Genomic DNA, 19,253 nt, shown 5'->3' with positions numbered 1-19,253 from the left:
CACTAAGACACTTTTTATTAACAAAACGCGTTTTGAGACAAGCCCGTTGCCAAGCAACGACAGTTTGTCAACAAACCAAAAATGTCATCGTTATTATTGATAATTTTATGGACCACTAGCCAATGTTAGAGCAGGAATGTCGAAGGAAAGCAATAACTTACGATTGCTCGGCTCGCCGGTGAACCTTACATACAGAAGTAAGAAAAGAGAGGATAAAAAGAACGTAAAAAACAGGCCGCGTTCAGCACTGCAGAATTCCTGTGCCCCGGTATTTTCTTTATAATTTCGTTCTTTTTTCTTGATCGTACGTTATTCCGACGGTTGCTGGGATGCTGTTTTAACAGGTTCCTAGCTTTTAGGAAGAATTGCATGTTTTTTTCCTTCCTGTGCTGCGTGCGATACGGCCATGTACCTATATCTCTTTGAAAACGAATGCTACCTGAATAAACTTTTGGGGAACTCTAATGTTCATGTTATTAAACCTTTTATTAAAGTTTTGATGCTTTATATATTCATTATTCATACTTTTAAAGAACTTGTTTTATGAATTGACCATTTTCAACCTTGTATACTTTCAGCAATGTTTAGTGTAATACCTGCTATATTATAATTAAAATTTAAACTACTGCTTCTAATTTATTAAAGGAACTTATTACTGTCAGTAAAATTTATAGGGACAATCTTTTGCTAAGGCCTTTTATTATCTAACAGTGAACAAAAAAAAACAGAAGTCACCCTTTCTTTTCTTTTTTTTTATGTTTAAAGACGATTTATAGGCGCTTGCAATCACACCTGATGGTAAGCGATGATGCAGCCTAAGGTGGAGCTTGCCTAGAATATGCCTATTCACTCTTGATTTGAAGGTACTCATATTGTAGGTACTAAGAAAAAAATATCATTCAAAATGGGTACCAGTCAGACAATATGAATGATACGCAACATGAATTGATTACTAATTTCCATGATTGGCTCTACTGTATGTCATGCAGCACAAGATCAAGCTGTGATTGGCTGGCTGTTGATCTATTAGCATTGTGACTAGCAAACCAAACACATGCAGGTCACAATTCATAAACCACTCTCACTTGGCTTGGTTTTAATAGGGCCCATTTTTGAGCAGTTGTTATGCTGCTATGTTTTTTCGTTCCCTGTTATTTGATGATAAATAACTGCTTGAATTCAATATTACCTGATAGATGCATTCTAACCTGGTAAGGAATGCATCATCTGAGAATGCATCTTTATACTGAAATGTTTGACTACTTTGCTGCTTTGATTGTAAAAAGCTAAAATCAGTTACAGATTGTTAAGAGCTGTGAATTCCTACGTTATATTTGAAAAAGATCGTTGCACGTAGCACAAATATGATGAGTTAGTTACAAACTAAATTGATCATAGTCACAATATTAATAATTTACGTCTTTGTAGGTTCGATTACATTAGTTTACTTTTCCTCTGGCCTCCAAGCATATTATAATACTGTTATTCCCAGGTATTCTTACCTTATGTTAGTAACTAATAACAAAGAGCTATTTTAGCCAGCCAGCCGTATAGAGATTTAATTGTATGTGATATAATCATTGTATTTTAAAGGAAAAGGACCAGGAAAGATTTAAGAGGCCATTCTCCGCAGACACAAAAGACAGGGCTCCATCCACAAGGTCATTCTTAAAGTCATTCAGTGCTGATTTGCTGCAGTCATATAACAGTAAGTCAAACAATTTTGTATCACATTTCCTGAAGTATCACACAATTTTTAATGATAGACTTAACAAAAAGTAAACTTAAATCATTGAAATTTAAGTTTTATGTTATGTAACAAAGTGTTCTTTGCAAGAGACAATGAGTGCTATATATTGTCTATTCATCATATACTACTACCAAAAAATATTACAGTTTCCCATAAGACACAGAACATAAAGCTGACATTCCAAAACTTTTAATACAGTTCAGTTGATATGATGTGCGAAGCACATTTAATGTGAAATCTGCACAGTATATTATGTAAATATAGAATAAAACCCTGATCAAAACTTTTTATTTTAAATTATAAAAATGGATACATATGTTATTAGGTAATAGAAAAATTGTTTTTCTGTACTTATAGATATTTTATTGAATAAAATTTCTATAAGTACAGTTTTAAAATATATAAAACAATAATTTGACCTCCATACTCTTGTGTTTCAAGAGAAATATTAGTGAGATCATCTTAACTTTCAGATTCACCTCTAAGCGTAAAAGTGCTTCCACCAACAGAAGAGTTACTCGCAAATTCAAAAGTATATCTAGATCCAGCAATTAATAATACAGCGATAAGTAGCAATGCTTCTGATTACGGTTCAGAGGATACCTTTATCAGTCTAGGAAGTAAGATCAAAGCTAAAGCACAATCGGGTGTCAAAAATAGAAATATTGGTACAAAACATTTTCTGAAGTACAGATCCCTTGGCAAAAAGGGGCGAAAGGCTATGGATAGTTCTCTAAGTGAAATAGGCCTTGGTGGAACTAATAATAGTTATGGAGTTGAAGTAACGATTAAAGAAAAATCCCAACGGCCAACATCACCAATTCGAAATAAAGATTTATTTCAGCTAAGAAGTGTAACACCTCAATTTAAAACTGGTATGTCGTATGAATCTTACTTCCTTTCCCTTAATGGTGATATTAAAAACGAAGATGTAGCTGGCAGGGTTTCCTTTGCCCCACCAAACAATGAAGCTAAAAGCTCAATAGATGCCTATTCACGTCATTTGTTTCTTACAAAACAGCAACTGTCACTAGTGGAAGAGGAATCAACACAAGATCTTGACAGTATTCCTTCTCAAAATAACATGGTTAGTCTATCACCAAGGAATTATGATAGTATTGAAAATCAACAGGTTAACAGTAAAGAAAATCTAGACGTGATTGACTATGAAGAACATGATCAAATTGATAATTTCAAAAAACAATCAAACTTTTTCATGAATGATACTAAAAACTATAGCTCTTTTTACAACAACATTCATGCAAACATAGATCCGTACAAAGCTATAATGTCAAGCACTGGCATTCATACAGATACTTCATCCAAAGATTCTGGATATCCAGAGAGTTGCATGAAAGAGGATAAAGCCATGGCTTCCAATTATTCACTTCCTACAACATCTGTTAAACAAGATTGTAATACGCACGATCAGCCGAAAAGCTTGGAAATTTTGAATGAAAAAGATTATGAAAACTGTCAAAATGATAAGAAATGGGTTGAGCCATTTAATCATAGTAGGTTGCTTTATAAAGACTTCTTTTTGAAAAAAGAAAGTCATTTACTGGTGCCACCCCAAAACTCTCCAACGAAAAGTGACATGCACATTCCTGGATCTAGCGAAAGTGCCAGTGAAACAGCTGCGACTGAAAAGGCCAATTTAGAATATCCCACATATCTTTTAAACAGCACTACAAAAGCATATACTTCAAGAGTTATTGAAGATTATAAAAAAGAATTACAGGCTATAAACAATCTTCATGAATTAACTTTAAAGGATATAAAAACAGATGCTATATCGCCAACACCGTTGAACATTGACGAATTGTTTGAACACCATTCTAATAAAATCTCCGATGAAAATAGAGATTCTAGCGAGAATTCCCAAAAAAGTTTAACCTTAAGCGATCCTGTAAGCGATAAAAACTCTTTAGATGTTAAACGTGATAGTATATCAAAAGTTACTACAAAGGAACTAATTCAGAACTACCTAAAAATTAAAGGGGATTACACGAAAGAAGGTAAAATGTTAAAAAAATACGATAAAAAGTTGAACAATATGAATTCAAAAGCTGAAGAGAGTACGGGCTATAAACAGTTTTGGAACAATAGAAATGCCAAAAACAATATAGATAAAAGTAATACGCCAGTTAACGTAAGAAATCAAGCATTTACAATGCGCGCTCCTTCAAGTGCTAGAATAGCTGGTGTACAAAATGATAAAGATATTGATTCGTGGATGTCACTTTCTGCCCCATCACCCAGAGTCCTTGACGTAGATAATCTAGGAGCAGCATCTGAAGTACACCAGTCAAAGACTATGGATCCAGTCAAAGCAGATAGCCCTTCTGTAGAAGAAATATCTCAAAGTCCTTCGGCTCCCGTTGAAACTCCCAAGCCGACAGAGTTGAATTCAAAATCTACAGTATTGGATATTTATTCTATGTTAAAAGAAATAGAAAGTTATGGTGACAATCCAGTTACTTCTGTAAGTAATGTGAATGTTTGTAATGAGGAAGAAGTAAAGGATAAAGAAAGATGCCCAACTCCGAAAGATAATTTTATGTAAGCATATTCTATTTCTGTTAATAACATGACAATGTTTTATTCTCGTGAGATAAACTTATATTTTCTACATAATGTACTCCTAAATTATCACAAGTTTTAATTTGAATTTTTTTAGGTTCCTAACTGGTAATTTAAATGCGAAAGTGCGTTAATTTGTTTGCTTGTTCTTCCTTCACACCCTGATAATCAACAAATCGTATCTTGCTTGCTAGGCTACTTTTGGTCCCGTAAAAATAACAAATTTCCAAGGGTAGTTTGCAAAAACATACTAATTTTTAAATGAAAACTCGTCCTTCAATCACATCCTACAAAAATTCCAACTGACTTCTTGTTTTGGCAGTCGGCATAAAAGAACGGAGAATAACATCGGCTTCGGGAAAACGGATAATTTTTTAAATGCAATTAGGTACATCACCATCATATTATCAACACATTACCGGCCAACTACAGGGGACGAATCTCCTCCCACAATGAGAATGGGTTAAGGTAGTCCATCAAGCTGGTCTAGTGTGGATTGGTGGACTCCACACACCTTTGAGAACATTATGAAAAACTCTCAGGCGCGCAGATTTAGATGTTTTCCTTCGCCGTTGGAACTTGGAGCAAGTGATATTTAAATTGCTTAAAACGCACATAATTTAGGAAAAAGTAAAGTGCCTGTTGGGATTCGAACTCGGCCCCCGAAAGTAAAGCCGAAGTCCCATCCACTGGGCTACTGCATGAGGTACATGTCCAGAATAATTCATCGAGGGTAACCCCGCTGAATACTCACTAACTAAACTAAAGGTTCATTTTGTCATTTCTAATTATGAGGTTTATTTCAGGGAAATTTTTGAGTTCTTAGAAAAAGTTGAACAAAGTGCAAACGTCGCCTTATCAGTTGTCACAAATACGACTCCACAAACTATTCCCAAGTAAGTATAAAATTGTTCTTTCCAAAACTTAAAGCAAAAAAGCACTACTTTCTCTATAGTTTACCAGTAAGATTGCTTTTAGGGGATCGGCTTATGTCAATAATTTTTCGTAACGAAGGAAATCAGCCATCTTGTTCTTAAATCTTACGTTTTATACATGCCACACAAATAATGAAAAAAAAACGTGTGAGCCGTCACGGGACGCCTGGCAGATGTGAAACATTGAAATTGTTTTCTGTATCGAAGTTATTGCATAATAAAAAGATTGAAATGAAAAGCATTACAAATTTGTTCCACAAATAAAAAAAATACAACCAAATGGATAACCACTCCTTTTTGTAAGTCGATTAATAATGACTGTTTTATTACAAAGTTATTATTCTTTTTTATAGTTACATGCGAAATACAAAAATTCAATAATATAGCGTGGCGATGCGTCGCCACGGCCTGGGTCGCCACGCCAACAATCAGGTTTACCCTCCGCCCATAGATGATTCACATCAAAATACAACCGAATTGATTACCTCTCCTTTTTCTAAGTCGGTTAATTACAAACTGTTTATTAAACTGTTCAATACAAATTTAATATTTATTTTTATTAATAAATACGAAATTCAAAAGCAAAGCAGTTATATGGCATAAAATGGAAAATTTCTCTTCCAATACGAATTATATAAAATAATTAGGGTAGGCAGTGCTTTTGTGCATATATGAAGTGCACGCCACTGCGCCCGGCTATAGTTTAATTAATAATTTTGTTCATTAAACTTGCTTCTAGATTAGAAGGACTTCTGAAACTACCACATACAGAATTGGCTCAAAGATTGGTGACAGCTTCACTTCAGTTGGAAGAACGGTCGTGTTGCATCGCGCTACTTCAAGAAAGTCTGGCTAACCATAAAGAACAAGTAAATAACTTCTATACCATACATAAGGCTCAGAAAAAAAAGATCTCTAAATCCTGGGAATTTTCCTTATTTTCAACAAAAAAAATTATTCGAAATTCATTTATTTCAAGTAGGCCTAATATAAGCACTTTTGAAACGTCAAGTATGTCTGTTTGTAGTGACTCTACCACCGGTTCGGAATGCAGATTCTACCGTGAAGAAGCCGGCAAGAAACTCAGCAGTTGCTCTTTTCCAACATCGTTTTACAATTTAACAATCTTTGTTCTATCTTGTGTGAGATGAAAGCGGAGCGGCTTGCTTCCGGGCAACCTTGTCATTAATAAATTCATCAAAAGTATAGTAGCCACGATGTATTAAATGTGTTTTTATACATTCTTTAAACTTATGTAACGGTAAATCTAATATTACTTTCGGCATGTTATAAAAGCATATACTTAGCCCCACAAAGGTTTTCTGTATTTTCCTAAGACGATGTGCTGATTTTATATAGATTAATGTTTTGCTTTACAAAGATTAAATTGTTATATTGATTCATTCATTCATTCAAATACTAAAAACCAGAATAATTTTTTATAACTGGTACTGTTAATTTTATATCATATGCATACCCTCTATGTACGCCACTGATTACATGGTCAACACTTGGACGGTTTTTTGATTCTACAATGAAGTAGCTCTGCAATCTCCTGCTATCCTGGTAGTTGGCTATGATGCAGTCTAAGATTATAGGGGGCTAACCTGTTAGGGGTATGGCAGTTATATTAAACCCTTACCCCTAATCGATTCTTAAGCGGCAACTAATAAGGTAATGCCTTAATAAGTAACGCCTAATCTTAGGATATTCCTACCTATACATCTACCTTTACCAATAGTTATCGCCTAAGAGATGAAGAGACGTTTTTTTTTCTACAGACATCGCCTTAATCAGTAGGAATTCCATTTAGGCGATTCCTAGGTTTAGTGATATCGGACATAAATTGCTTGGCGGCAATTCTTTCTTAGTCAAACCCACAATTATACGAAACTGCTAGAAATCTATTGGTATAAAAGGTTCCTACCTTTAACCACCAAATATTATTTTACTATAGTAGGTAATATAGAGATAAGGCCTCTACGATTGACGGCCGCTTGGCGGAGTGTTCAGTGACCCTGCTTTCTGAGTTCAAGGGCCCTAACATGAACGTTTTTCATTGTCTGGGTTTTTGCATATAAACACGCAGACAATGAAAAACGTTATATTATAAGTACATATTATGTATTTATTATGTATTTTATTCGTAAAAATATTCATCAGCTATCTAAGTACCCATAAAGCTTGTGTTATGGCAGCATTTTTATTATTAAATACGAAATACAAAACTTCAATAATAAAGCGTGGCGAAACGTAGCCAGGGCCTGTATCGCCACGCCAACAATTTTTGTACCCATAACAAGCTACGGTTTCTTTGGGGCTAGATGGCGATGTGTATATTTTTTTATTTATATTTTTTATAAATTTTTTATAAAATTATTTTAAATGTAATTTATTTGGACACATTTCAAAGTTTGATGGTTTTAATATTACAGATGATATCAAAAGTCAGTAATTTGGAGAAGCAGTCGCATCGAAACATCGCCAAAGTGAAGCAGGAGTGCGAAGAGTCGATTAAAAGACATCAGAGCTTCATTGATCAGGTTTAAGTTCTTTTATTAATACGAATTCGGTTTCATCATCCCATCAGGTACCTCTAGCTTTCCTAAGTCATTTCCGTTTCAACTAATAAAAAAAAAACTTTTACCAAAAAAAAAAAAAAAAAATTGCACAAAAAATAAACACTTTCACCGTTGAGGTGATGGAAAACATCGTGAGGAAAACATAGTTCCCCATAATGTTCTCAAAAGAAAGGACTCCACCAATTTAAATTGGCCAGCGAGGTGGATGTTTGTGTGATGAACATGATGAATTTTTTTCAGTGTCTGGGCGTTTAAATGTTTCTTAAAAGTATTTTTATGTATTATTCATAAAAATATTCGTCAGTCATGTAAGTACCCATAACACCAGCTATGCTTACTTAGGGGCTAGATGGCGGTGTGTTAATTGTCGTAGTATATTTCTTAAATATTATTATTAATTGGTTTACTATGTTATTTTCCAGCTGATAAATGATAAGAAAACTCTGAACCATCGTATAGAGCAATTAGTGGATGAACGTCGCTCTCTAGAAGACAGATGGAAACGTTCAGCGCAGGCACTTGAGGAGCGTTACAAATTAGAGCTAAGAAATCAGCACGACAAGATGGCAGCCGCTCAACAGGTAAACTGAACTCGATATTTTTTATTGTTTTTGCAATTATCTAATTTGAGATTGCCCCTGATTTCTTGCCGGTTAAGACGGACGGATTGAAGTTCTATTTATCTATGGATTACAGCGCACTATTAAAACACAATAACCCATTCATTTATGTGAAAACAATGACCCTCTAAAGAGTGGGTCAACAAAGACCCAGTACTTTCAGGATGATTTCGTTTAACCTCATGTTAATATCTCTAATTGGTCGAACATGAAATCTTTGTCCGGATACTCGTTAATGTACGATTTTAAATTTCGCTTTCAGGTAGCTAGACAAAGATGGGTGCGGCAAAAGGCAGAGAAAATAAAGGTAATTTTATTCTAACCCTTCAAAAATTATGATTAGATCACAGAATAAAAAACACACAGAAACCGTGTACATGACTAATATTGAAGCATCAAGAACCACTTGACTTTAGATTGTTTTCTCGAACAAACGGTTAGTCTTTCTAACGTTTTTGTTAATGTTATCCAGTTCAAAGTGGTTATTGTGAGTAGCAAAATTTATGTTGGTACTCCTAGTACACTCATTGTGATTAAGATGGAGCTTGTGCTTGAGTTTGTGAATCTTGAGAAAATATTTGCGGTAATTTTATATTTAGTTCCTGACGTAACTTTAAAACAAATAAGAACTCATTTACTTCTAGGAGCTAACTGTCAAAGGTTTAGAAGGCGAACTACGCGAGATGGCAGAACGCCAACAGAAGGAAGTGTCGGATCTCAAGATGGCGCACGCAGAACAAACTGGGCGTCTGAATGCTAAACACGCAGCGGAGTTGGAAGAATTGAGAAGAAACCTCGAGCAAGAAAAGGAAGCTGCTTTATTAAAAGAGAGACAGTTAGCCAGTTCAAGGTGAGTGGACTCTTACGCTCCTTTTTTTTTTTTGAAGAGAAAATGCCTGACGCATACCACTACGTTGGGGGAAACGGAGTAGTTATGTGGGACTTGCACCCACTAATAACTCTGTGTGCCCCTCGATAGACCTATAAGTGAGATCAGGGGGTTCACTTGCGTATTCACCGCACTCTCGCCAAGGTTTTCACCCCCCCAGTGCATTGCGGGTCCTATCATCAATGGCCTGAACGCTGCCAAATCCTCCAGAGAGGCGTGCGCTACACGGCACGCCAACTTATTAGGCCTGTCATTAGTTGGGTGACAAACTTCCCCTTTAATTCGCCACCCGAGGGCCTACACTCTTACGCTCTACCTTTCAACTAATTATATGTCAAAAATCAAAATGATTGTTTTAGAGGCTAAGTTTGAAATTAATTCCGGAATATAATTTTTCTAAATATAATTTGCAATGTATACCAACTAAACCTTTAATTTTGCAAAATTAATAAATTTTTTGGATATAGTATAATACTTCCGAACATCTTAGTGCAGTTTTTCGCCCGTGGTTATTTGTGATAGATGTATAAAACGAATTCATAATTTATATTCGATTGATTTGATTCCAGAATGGAGAAACAGATCTTGGAATTAGAAATATCGTACCAGGAGCAACGGACGCGTCTGATTGCGGAGATGCGCGCAGAAAACGAACGGGTGGCGGCAGATCTCGCTGAGAAGGAGAAAATGCAAAAATTGGAATTTGGTAAGTTGCTTTGCTTCAAAAAACTTATGTAACATCACGTTTGGGATCATTTTTATTACATAATGGATAAAAGCAGGCGTTACTTTGCGGAAATCTATGATATATTATGAAAATTAAGATTAATTTGCTATACTCCGCGAAAAGCAGGAGAATCTGTTTGTTGTAATTTATAACTTTCTTAAGAATTATTTCTTGTAAAGTCAACATCTCCTGAGGTACATTGCCGAAGATCTGTTTTGTGCGGTATAAAAATTGAAGAAATTATAAACCATACAGATTCTCCAGCTTTTCGCGGAGTATAGCAAATTAAGCTTCATTCTCATAACATTTCTATTACGATCCTTACATAACTTTTGAATGCCAAAAATAATAAGTTTAAAAGAAATATTAACTAACTTGATACTTTGTAGAAAAATTGAAAACCGAACAAGAGAGACTTTTGAAGGAAAATAGACAACAAATGGCACACGACATTGCGAAAGAGAGAGAAGAATTGGAAGTAAGTGTCCGACTACTTTTCGTCATAAATTCTGAACAGTAGGCATTTACGTGTACGTATTAAATGCCCCATCGTCCCCTTTTTCAGTTTATACTTTAAATAAAAAAAGAAATACTAAAAAAGAATTGGTCACAGAATAAACTAAGAAGTTATTTAAAAATAAATTAGCTAATTTCTGTTTGTTTTACAAAATTATCTCTAAATAGTCTTTGTTTATTTCTTTCCCTAAAATAGACTTCTCCGGAGAATGGAATTAAGAACATACAGAATCCTCAGTCAGCCATTATTATAAGGTGTGCAAAAACAGTGAAACGCCCAGCGACACGTCTTAACAGTGTTTTCCCATTTTCAATGGTGAACGTTTAGAACAATGAAGATAAATAATTACTGTCAACTGTTAAATGGTATGAAGTGACTAACCGTTTGTTCGAGAGACCATGCTAAAGTGGAGTGGTTTTTAATGCTTCAATATTAGTCGTGGACACGGTTTCTGAACGTTCTTAATTCTGAGCTCTGTGAAGTAAGGTTTATTTTATTATTAAATGTATTGACTTAGAGAAGTAAGGTTGAGGGAGTCGGTTACATTTATCAATTTGAAATTAATTATTTTAATCCATTACCTTTAAAGTACATAATCTATGGTAAAATTTTAACATGAATGACCACAGATTAATCTCATGCCAGTTTGATTACCTAATGGCCGTCTTAAGACGTCATGATAATATACTTTCAGGATAAATTAAAACAGAAACGTGAAGAACTGTTAATAGAATTCGAACAATACAAGAAAGATTATGAAGCGGAGCAGCAGTTAGTATTAAAGAAGAAAGTGACGGAGATAACAGCGCAGCATAAGTTAGAAAGAGATAGAGAGATCGAGAAAGCTATCGAGAGCATGGATGCCGAAGCCCAAGCCGGGAGGAAAGAACTGCAAGAAGCGTTAAGGTAAGAATGTGTAGAAAATGCTTTTTGAGTATACTTTGTCATAAGATCCAATGCTACGGGTGAGATTGCAGTCAAGGGTTATGTAGTAGAATAAAAAAAAAAAAGTGTGTTTTAAGTTTTCGGAGAGTAAGTTAGTAAGTATAACTTGTACTGCGTTTAAGTAATCCTTAAAATTACTTAAACGATAATAAAGGATTACTTAAACGTTAAAAAGCTTGGGGGTGTGAATTGCTCTAGCTTTAAAGCTTAATATAAATTTACTGTGAGATGGTGATAACAAAAAAATACCCGGCGAAGTGTGGGCTCTTCTTAGACCAGAACGCGTTTGGAAGCCTCGTAGCTTTAGGTTTAAGTTAGCGAACGAAGCGAACGAAGTTATCACCATCCCCTTACAATTATGTAAACATATATGTATGAACGCTTCATAAGTGCGTGCGATAGGCCTACGAATAAATATAAATAGGCCTATATTTTGAATTTGAATTTATAGTTAACTTGTCCAGCACAGGATGCTTGAGGTAGTTTACCCCCGTTTATTATTACAGATATACTATTTGGATATCCACTTGTGCAACTTACTTATTCACTTACTTACTTACTTTATCAACCAACGCACTGAGAGTTGATTAAGATGTGGGAGAAGATAATTTTTTATCCTTTCCTCGGAGATATAATTGTCTCCTGCCCATACTAGCTGTGCTACAATAATATAAAACTATATTATATTAGTAAGTAAAAGTAAATAATCGCACAGACACAATATTATGTTGGTAATAACGAATGTTCATTTATGTAGGTACCTTCAGTAATTATTACCAAACAATAGATCTAAGTTAGATACACACAGTTTATTTAAAGCTGCTCACAGACAAGTGTAAGTAAATACCAAAGAACTAGGAACATACACTGTATACCACAGAACTTGGATAAAAAAAGTTAGGTAGGGTATCTTTATTGACCCATTTTTGATGTGAAACATCTATAGGAATTTTTGTACTTCGTATGTAACAATAAAAAATAATATTAATTTTGTAATAAAACATTAATTATTAACCGACTTACGAAAAGGAGTGGTAATCCATTTGGTTGTATATTTATTTTATATGTGGAATTAATTTGTAATGCTTTATCTTTTCATTATGCAATAACTTCGATACAGAAAACAATTTCGATGTTTCACATCCGCCAGGCGCCCCGTGACGTCTCAGACATTTTTTTGTAGTTTTAATTGACAGACAGACTGCACACCTGATGGTAAATTTAAGACTATCGTCTATAAATAGAGCCAAACTTCGCTTGGCGCGCGACTGCAGATAAATTAAATAAATAAATATACTACGACAATACACACATCGCCACCTAGCCCCAAAGTAAGCGTAGCTTGTGTTATGGGTACTAAGATGACTGATGAATATTTTTATGAATTATATATACATAAATACTTAGAAAGTACATATAAACACCCAGACACTGAAAAACACTTAATGCTCATCACACAAACATTTTCCAGTTGTGGGAATCGAACCCACGGCCTTGGACTCAGAAAGCAGGGTCGCTGCCCACTGCGCCAGTCGGCCGTCCGTCAGATGATATGAAATGAAGAAAATCTCCAGTACTAGTTATAAAATCTTGAAGGTATTCTTGTTATAACTCTTGCAATGCCTATCCTTAAGTTTTTATGAATCGTACTGAGGATTTTATTAATTTTATATAATCTGCCCTGCCTTAGTACATACGCTGTAAGCACGCTACTGTACTGAAGCGAAGAACACGTCATGCAATGTGCCGTCCGGTGTCCACCAACCTGATGCGTACTTAGGTGTTAAGCCAAATGTGCCTGTAATTACACCAGCGACCACGCCCTTCAGACGGGGACAAAGCATTGCAACAATGCTGCTCAGCGGCAGAAATAATCATGGCGGTAGTACTTACCCGGACCAGCTCTGTCACTAAAAGCTGTACTAAAACATTAACCTGCTAAGCTTATTTTCCGATACATGTACAGATAAAACTATATTACAGGAGAAACAAAGAACAGTACGAAGCGGAATTAAAAGAACTCGCAGAAACTGAACAGGCAACTCTAAAGAGATATCAGGACGCACAAGCCAGAATACGGCATACTGAAGACAGGTGTAAGTTGAACGTTTATCTATCTATATTTATAGTATTACCAACAACCGAAAATCCAGGTATCCAGGTAAATCGTCACGGGACCAAACTCTCTCTCTCTCTCTCTCTCTCTCTCTCTCTGTCTCTCTCTCTCTCTCTCTCTCTCTCTCTCGCTCTTTCTCTCGCTCTCAAATCAGCAGATAACGATCTATGAAACCTGGATCGTCTTAGTACAACCGGCATGAAGCTACCTTTTGTCTAGACCAGTTCATCATTGAAGAAGAATCGGTCCGGTACAACGGTGGAACATCAACATAACGACCGCGCTCCGAACCCAAAGTGAAACTTTTTTTTATTAACCATAGGCCAGCGCTTGACGACGATCATGCCTGTTAGACCAATGATGAGGTCTAGGTTTGTGCTTGCCTAGAAAAAGCGTATTCACTCTTGCCTAGAAGGTACTCAAGTTATACGTGGCAGGAAACACAGTTGCCGAAAGAACGTTCCACATCCTAAAGGTACGTTTCAGAAACGTGGATAAAAAGTGTTTCGATACTGGATCTCAAAGGCAAGATCTGTGTCGTCACATCTTAATGGTACATGGTCGGAGGTAAAAACTAAGTGTTTTCACTTCGTCGAAGTAATAAAAATATATATTTTTTTTTAATTCAGGTGCTGAACTTGAAATGGCGATAGGTCAACTTGAAACCAGAAACAGAGTTCTGACTGAGGTGACTATGGATTAATATTTAAAACAATTCTTAAAGGGAGAATAAAACGCTGCGTTTCATCGGTTGATAACTCGGTCGATACATTCGGGGAATTCCCTCAGCCGAACTAATGACTTGTGAAGGCTGCGAATCGATGGATGTCCAGGAAGGAACATCAATCAACAACATCAACAATGAAATCCAAGAGTCAATAGCTTTGGAATTTTCCCAAACGCTGAATGCGTTACCATTGGTCGATAGAGATATAGACCATATCGATTCGGAGGGGTATTTCGACCATAATATAAATAATAATAATATACGACAATACACAAATCGCTATCTAGCCCCAAACTAAGCGTAGCTTGTGAACTAAGATAACTGATAAATAATTTTATGAATATTATACATAAATACTTATAATATACTTATATGTATGTACACCTAGACACTGAAAAACATTCATGTTCATCACACAAACATTTTCCAGTTGTGGGAATCGAACCCACGGAAAGGGGGATCCCGCCAATCGGTCGTCAAAGATCAGGAATTATTCGAGGATAGCTTCATCACAACGATGATGGGGTGCATCAATGAATAGCATATCTATATTTCATTATTTACTCTGTTTAGGCCAGGTTTTTTTTTAAATATGCTAATGGATTGCGTGTTTACAAATTTTATATCGAAAAAAGAATACAAACTCCTTTCAATTGTTGTCCATTATCAGAAAAACACTCAACTGGAATCCCGCGCAGAGGAAGTGAGAGCGAGTTGCGAGGCGTCGTGGCGCGGTAAAGTGGACTCTTTGCAGAAGGAGATAGAAGATATGAAGAAGACTCACGAGGAACAAATGCACCAGCTATATGCGAAGTAAGTAAACACATTCATTTGATTAAATATTTTTTCGCTTTTGTCTTGCACGTACGGCTAGTATGTCAGGAGACCATTGATAAACGACTAAGACACCGGGAGGTATCTTTGCATCGTTCGAGTCCATGTTGGACTGGAGTGTATCGATAATGCATTCGTATTTATATAAAATACCCACCAACTCAAATTGTTTGTTGAAAAATATCTATTTACTAATTAATAATTATTACGGTATTTGTAAAATCCTAATCAATTCAATCCCAGACGGCCGAGTGGCGCAGTGGGCAGCGACCCTGCTTTCTGAGTCCAACGCCGTGGGTTCGATTCCCACAACTGGAAAATGTTGGTGTGATGAACATGAATGTTTTTCAGTGTCTGGGTGTTTATCTGTATATTATAAGTATTTATGTGTATTATATTAATAAAAAAATATTCATCAGCTATCTCAGTACCCATAACACAAGCTACGCTTACTTTGGGGCTAGATGGCGATGTGTGTGTATTGTCGTAGTTTATTTATTTATTATTATTATTTATTTAGTTTATAGTTATCAAAGTTTGGTTATTTACCCACTTTATAAAATTACTGTAACACCATATTTCCTTTGATAAGCTATTCCGTTGATAAGCTTTGCCCTCGATAAGATTTTCCGTTGATTCGTAGTTTCACGTGAAGGTAACCGCCTCCAAAAACCGTAAGACTTTTTGCTGGCGAAAACCAGAACTAACCTTTGTCAACATAGTCCTATGTATCGAATGCAAATTTTGGCAAAAATTTTTTTTACACTACGACAATAGCTTGTGTTATGGGTACTAAGCTTAAGGTAAGAAATAGTTAATTGTTTAAGTTTTTTATTTTCGCAAAATTTTTTATGTTTGTTTTTAATATTTAACAATTTTTTTTTTAGTTCTTTACAGCAGCCGTACCAGCAGCGGAAATCCGCTGGGTATATAATCGGCATATATATTATATGCAAATGCATGCTGTGTTCGCATCGAGAAAGCAAAATTGTATAAACATGCCAAATAGTACTAGTTTATATCAGAGTCTGTCTGAGCAGTTGACTGTCAGTTAGTTATACGAACCAAAAAAAAAAAAAAATTAGGCCAATTATGTAACAGTGTACTCTAGAGGAGATCGATTTAAGCTATAAGATGGCTTTTGCGTAATAATTTCAACTTTATTTTATTTTCATGATTTTTTTTATATTGTGCAATAAGGAATTCATCTATCTACAAAGTGTAACAGAATTACGAAATAATGTTGAAGGATGCTATAACTATATTTCATAAGAAGCATATCTATTTTTCCATACAAACTAATTCAAAACATTCTGTGTTTACTTATGACAACCCTATTGAAGATAAAGGACCGACGAGTGCATAGTACCTACGCTACGCGACGCGTACCTAATAATAAAGTTATCGGACTCACTTGATTTTAACTGTGCATGTGATGTTAGGGCTGTATCTGATTTCTTTCAGTAAAAACTATTAGGTTTTCGGTTTCACAGATAAGTCCCAGAGACAGTACATGATCGGACCTCTAAAGCCTGTAAAGTATTATTTCGGTTTCGATTTACACGTTGTACCACCATTTTACCATTTTTTACGAACGTTTTGCTCGGAGTTCACTTTTTTGGTTAATTTTTAATGTATTCTAGGGTGAAAGTAGCAGTGGCCCGGAAAGATTCCACGATTCAAGCTTTGACCAGAGAGACGGCTAAGTATCAGGAGAAACTCACACTACTCGAGCAAAAACTTCAGCAGCAAAGAAAGGATTTCCTGAAGTCCAAATAATCGAGAGAATAAAACGTATCTATTTTTGACTAAGTTTTACTCATCAACACTTTAAGGAACGTTCTAGATCTATTTTTAACATTTACAGTAATGGCAGAACTCTTTGTGTCAAAGCAAAGAAAACGGAAGTTAAACCGCCATGCCTGTTTGTTTGCAGGAGGACCGTAGCAGATAGGTTTAGTATTTAAGATTCGAAAAGCCAAATGGTTGTGTGTTTTACAATTTCTGAAAATGTATTAGCTGTGATAAGACCTCCAACTAGCTGGATATACCAAATCAAGCGCGTCACAGTGGGCGGGGCAAAACTGCGTAAACTGTAACTCCGTATAAAAGATCTAGGTGTAGAAGTTTTGTACGATTTCAGCCGTGCATTGGTTGATATTAGCTGAAACAATGCTTCTAAAACCTTCCAGAATTTAACACCTAGTTTTCGAAAGGTGTTTTAGAGTGTAAAATAAACTTTATTATGATGTGAATTTCGATTATTGTTTGTACAAACATTAATTGAAGGATTTTTCAATTCCGTCCAAATTTGAATGGTCTTATAATTTATTCGAGTGCTGAATGTCTGCTTATTTATTATATTATCCACCGGGAATGACAATGTGTTATAGTGATATTGTGCTTTCCTTATTTATGTGTGTCGTGTGTGTTTTGAAATAATATGAAATGTATCATATTATATGTGATAATAAAAGTTTTACTTTTTAATGCGTGGTTTCTGTATTCTGTTTCGTGCAATCCGTATATATTTTGTACTGGTTGTTTAAAAACGTCCGCTTTTACAAGCGGAGAGGGTATGAGGGGAAGGGGGGGCTAACTCTTTTGTCCCCTCCGCCGACTATTCTTAGTTTTTTTATGTTAATTGGAGGGGGTGAGATTTTAGATAAATTATGTGAAGGGGGATGGCTTACCCCCATAAATCCCACTCTTCTATTGAGACAGATAGAATTTGTAGTAAACTTTAAGCTTTTCTACTTGTGGCAAGTTATCTAGTTTACCTTAGAGCAGGTTCTTAAATGTTTAAAGGTTCATTATCCCATCACCCTTCCCAACTTCCCACTGCTGGGCACTCTCATAGGAGAGCGTCGACCCACAATGATGGCCCAACGTGGCTTGATGCCATTATTTCCATAGGTTAATGACAAAAACCGAGGCTGCGTAAGTTGTTCTACGAACCACGGGCATCGCCTGAATTGGGAACCCTCCCTGGAGGGTGAAGGTGGTTAGAGTTTATACGAGGTGTGCGTGAAAGATTGAGGTGCGGGATGGGATTCGAACTATTACCGTTTCTACAAAGCGGCCATAGCATCTTAGGAGTTATAGGCTCCGAAGCATGGCCACACGGTAGGAACGCGTTTCTGCCAAGCGGTTCCCGAGATCCCATATCTCGTGAACTAAAGTTGATGGCCTAACCACCGCTTCTTTTTTATGTAATGTTTTGTCTTTACGAGGAGTAAAATATACTTTTAACATTATACAAACATAAAAAACGAATATTTTTATTTTATATTTTATAATATAAAATTACTTCACTTTAACTTATAAAATTAACTCCATTCATCCACAACTTAAGAATCTTAGCAGCAGCAGATCAGAAGAATGAGTCTAAGCAGTGTGTAAATAAAATAAACTTCTTGTATAAAACTAGGAAAATATTCATTTAATATTATTTTTTATAAAAACAATATAATTAGTATACCACACAGGTAAATACTTAAAGCTATTCGTTCTTTGCATTTATAATACACATCTTTATAATATAAAATTGTAAAAATAATAAAAAATTGTACTCAATAGTAACAAGAAAACGCCACAAACTTAATAGACCGAAATTTTTGTAAAGCCTCCAAAGTCTACTTAATATAAAACTTTGCTGTATTTTGGTCTACTTTAGGTGCAAGTATCAATAAAATACAAAGTTATTATACAGGGTAAAATAAAAATACCAGAAAGCTCTCGGTCTATAGCTGTTTACATTAAAACTAACTACTTTTGTTCTACAACTTTTTTTAAAACTCTATAGTTTGCTAAATATACCATACACAATACAGAGTAGAAACATATAGATACTCTATATGTTTCTACTCTGTAATGCAACATCGTAAACAGCGCGCGAACTGCGGTTTGGCAACAGGACATGTATTTGGTTTTACAGTGTAATGTCACTACAGAAAAAACATGATTTTTTTGTTTGAAATAAATACAAACTATTTATAACAAGAGTTATTAGTTTTAATGATAGAACC

At 35.4% G+C, this 19,253-nt stretch overlaps 1 protein-coding gene across 2 annotated transcripts; it reads left to right on the top strand.

Moving 5' to 3' along the window:
- The first annotated feature begins 82 nt into the window (after positions 1-82).
- On the top strand, positions 83-17,659 carry LOC120628960 (centrosomal protein of 131 kDa). Of its 2 annotated transcripts, XM_039897663.1 has the most exons (17): positions 83-268; positions 1,594-1,708; positions 2,224-4,312; positions 5,140-5,229; positions 6,008-6,137; positions 7,704-7,811; positions 8,273-8,431; positions 8,733-8,777; positions 9,115-9,320; positions 9,929-10,065; positions 10,476-10,564; positions 11,298-11,509; positions 13,532-13,644; positions 14,294-14,352; positions 15,062-15,204; positions 16,869-17,019; positions 17,162-17,659. In XM_039897663.1, exons 1-16 carry the CDS (start codon positions 137-139, stop codon positions 17,002-17,004), a joined length of 3,963 nt encoding a protein of 1,320 aa, XP_039753597.1. In that variant the 5' UTR covers positions 83-136; the 3' UTR covers positions 17,005-17,019; positions 17,162-17,659. The 2 variants fall into 2 exon arrangements, with proteins under 2 accessions (XP_039753597.1, XP_039753596.1); XM_039897662.1 differs by having other exon boundaries at positions 16,869-17,659.
- Positions 17,660-19,253: the final 1,594 nt, after the last annotated feature.

This window comes from Pararge aegeria, chromosome 13 (genome assembly GCF_905163445.1).
Source record: "Pararge aegeria chromosome 13, ilParAegt1.1, whole genome shotgun sequence".
Classification (NCBI taxonomy): Eukaryota; Metazoa; Arthropoda; class Insecta; order Lepidoptera; family Nymphalidae; genus Pararge; species Pararge aegeria.
The sequence above is the reverse complement of the archived record's forward strand: the minus strand, read 5'-3'. Positions and strand labels throughout refer to the sequence as shown.

What these genes read in the sequence shown, in the direction of transcription:
- LOC120628960 (XM_039897663.1), top strand. Translation starts at nt 137, where the DNA reads ATGTCGAAGGAAAGCAATAACTTACGATTGCTCGGCTCGCCGGTGAAC. An exon ending in AGATGGCAGCCGCTCAACAG is followed by an intron (nt 8,432 to 8,732) that starts GTAAACTGAACT and finishes TTTCGCTTTCAG; the next exon opens with GTAGCTAGACAAAGATGGGT. An exon ending in AAGAGAGAGAAGAATTGGAA is followed by an intron (nt 10,565 to 11,297) that starts GTAAGTGTCCGA and finishes ATATACTTTCAG; the next exon opens with GATAAATTAAAACAGAAACG.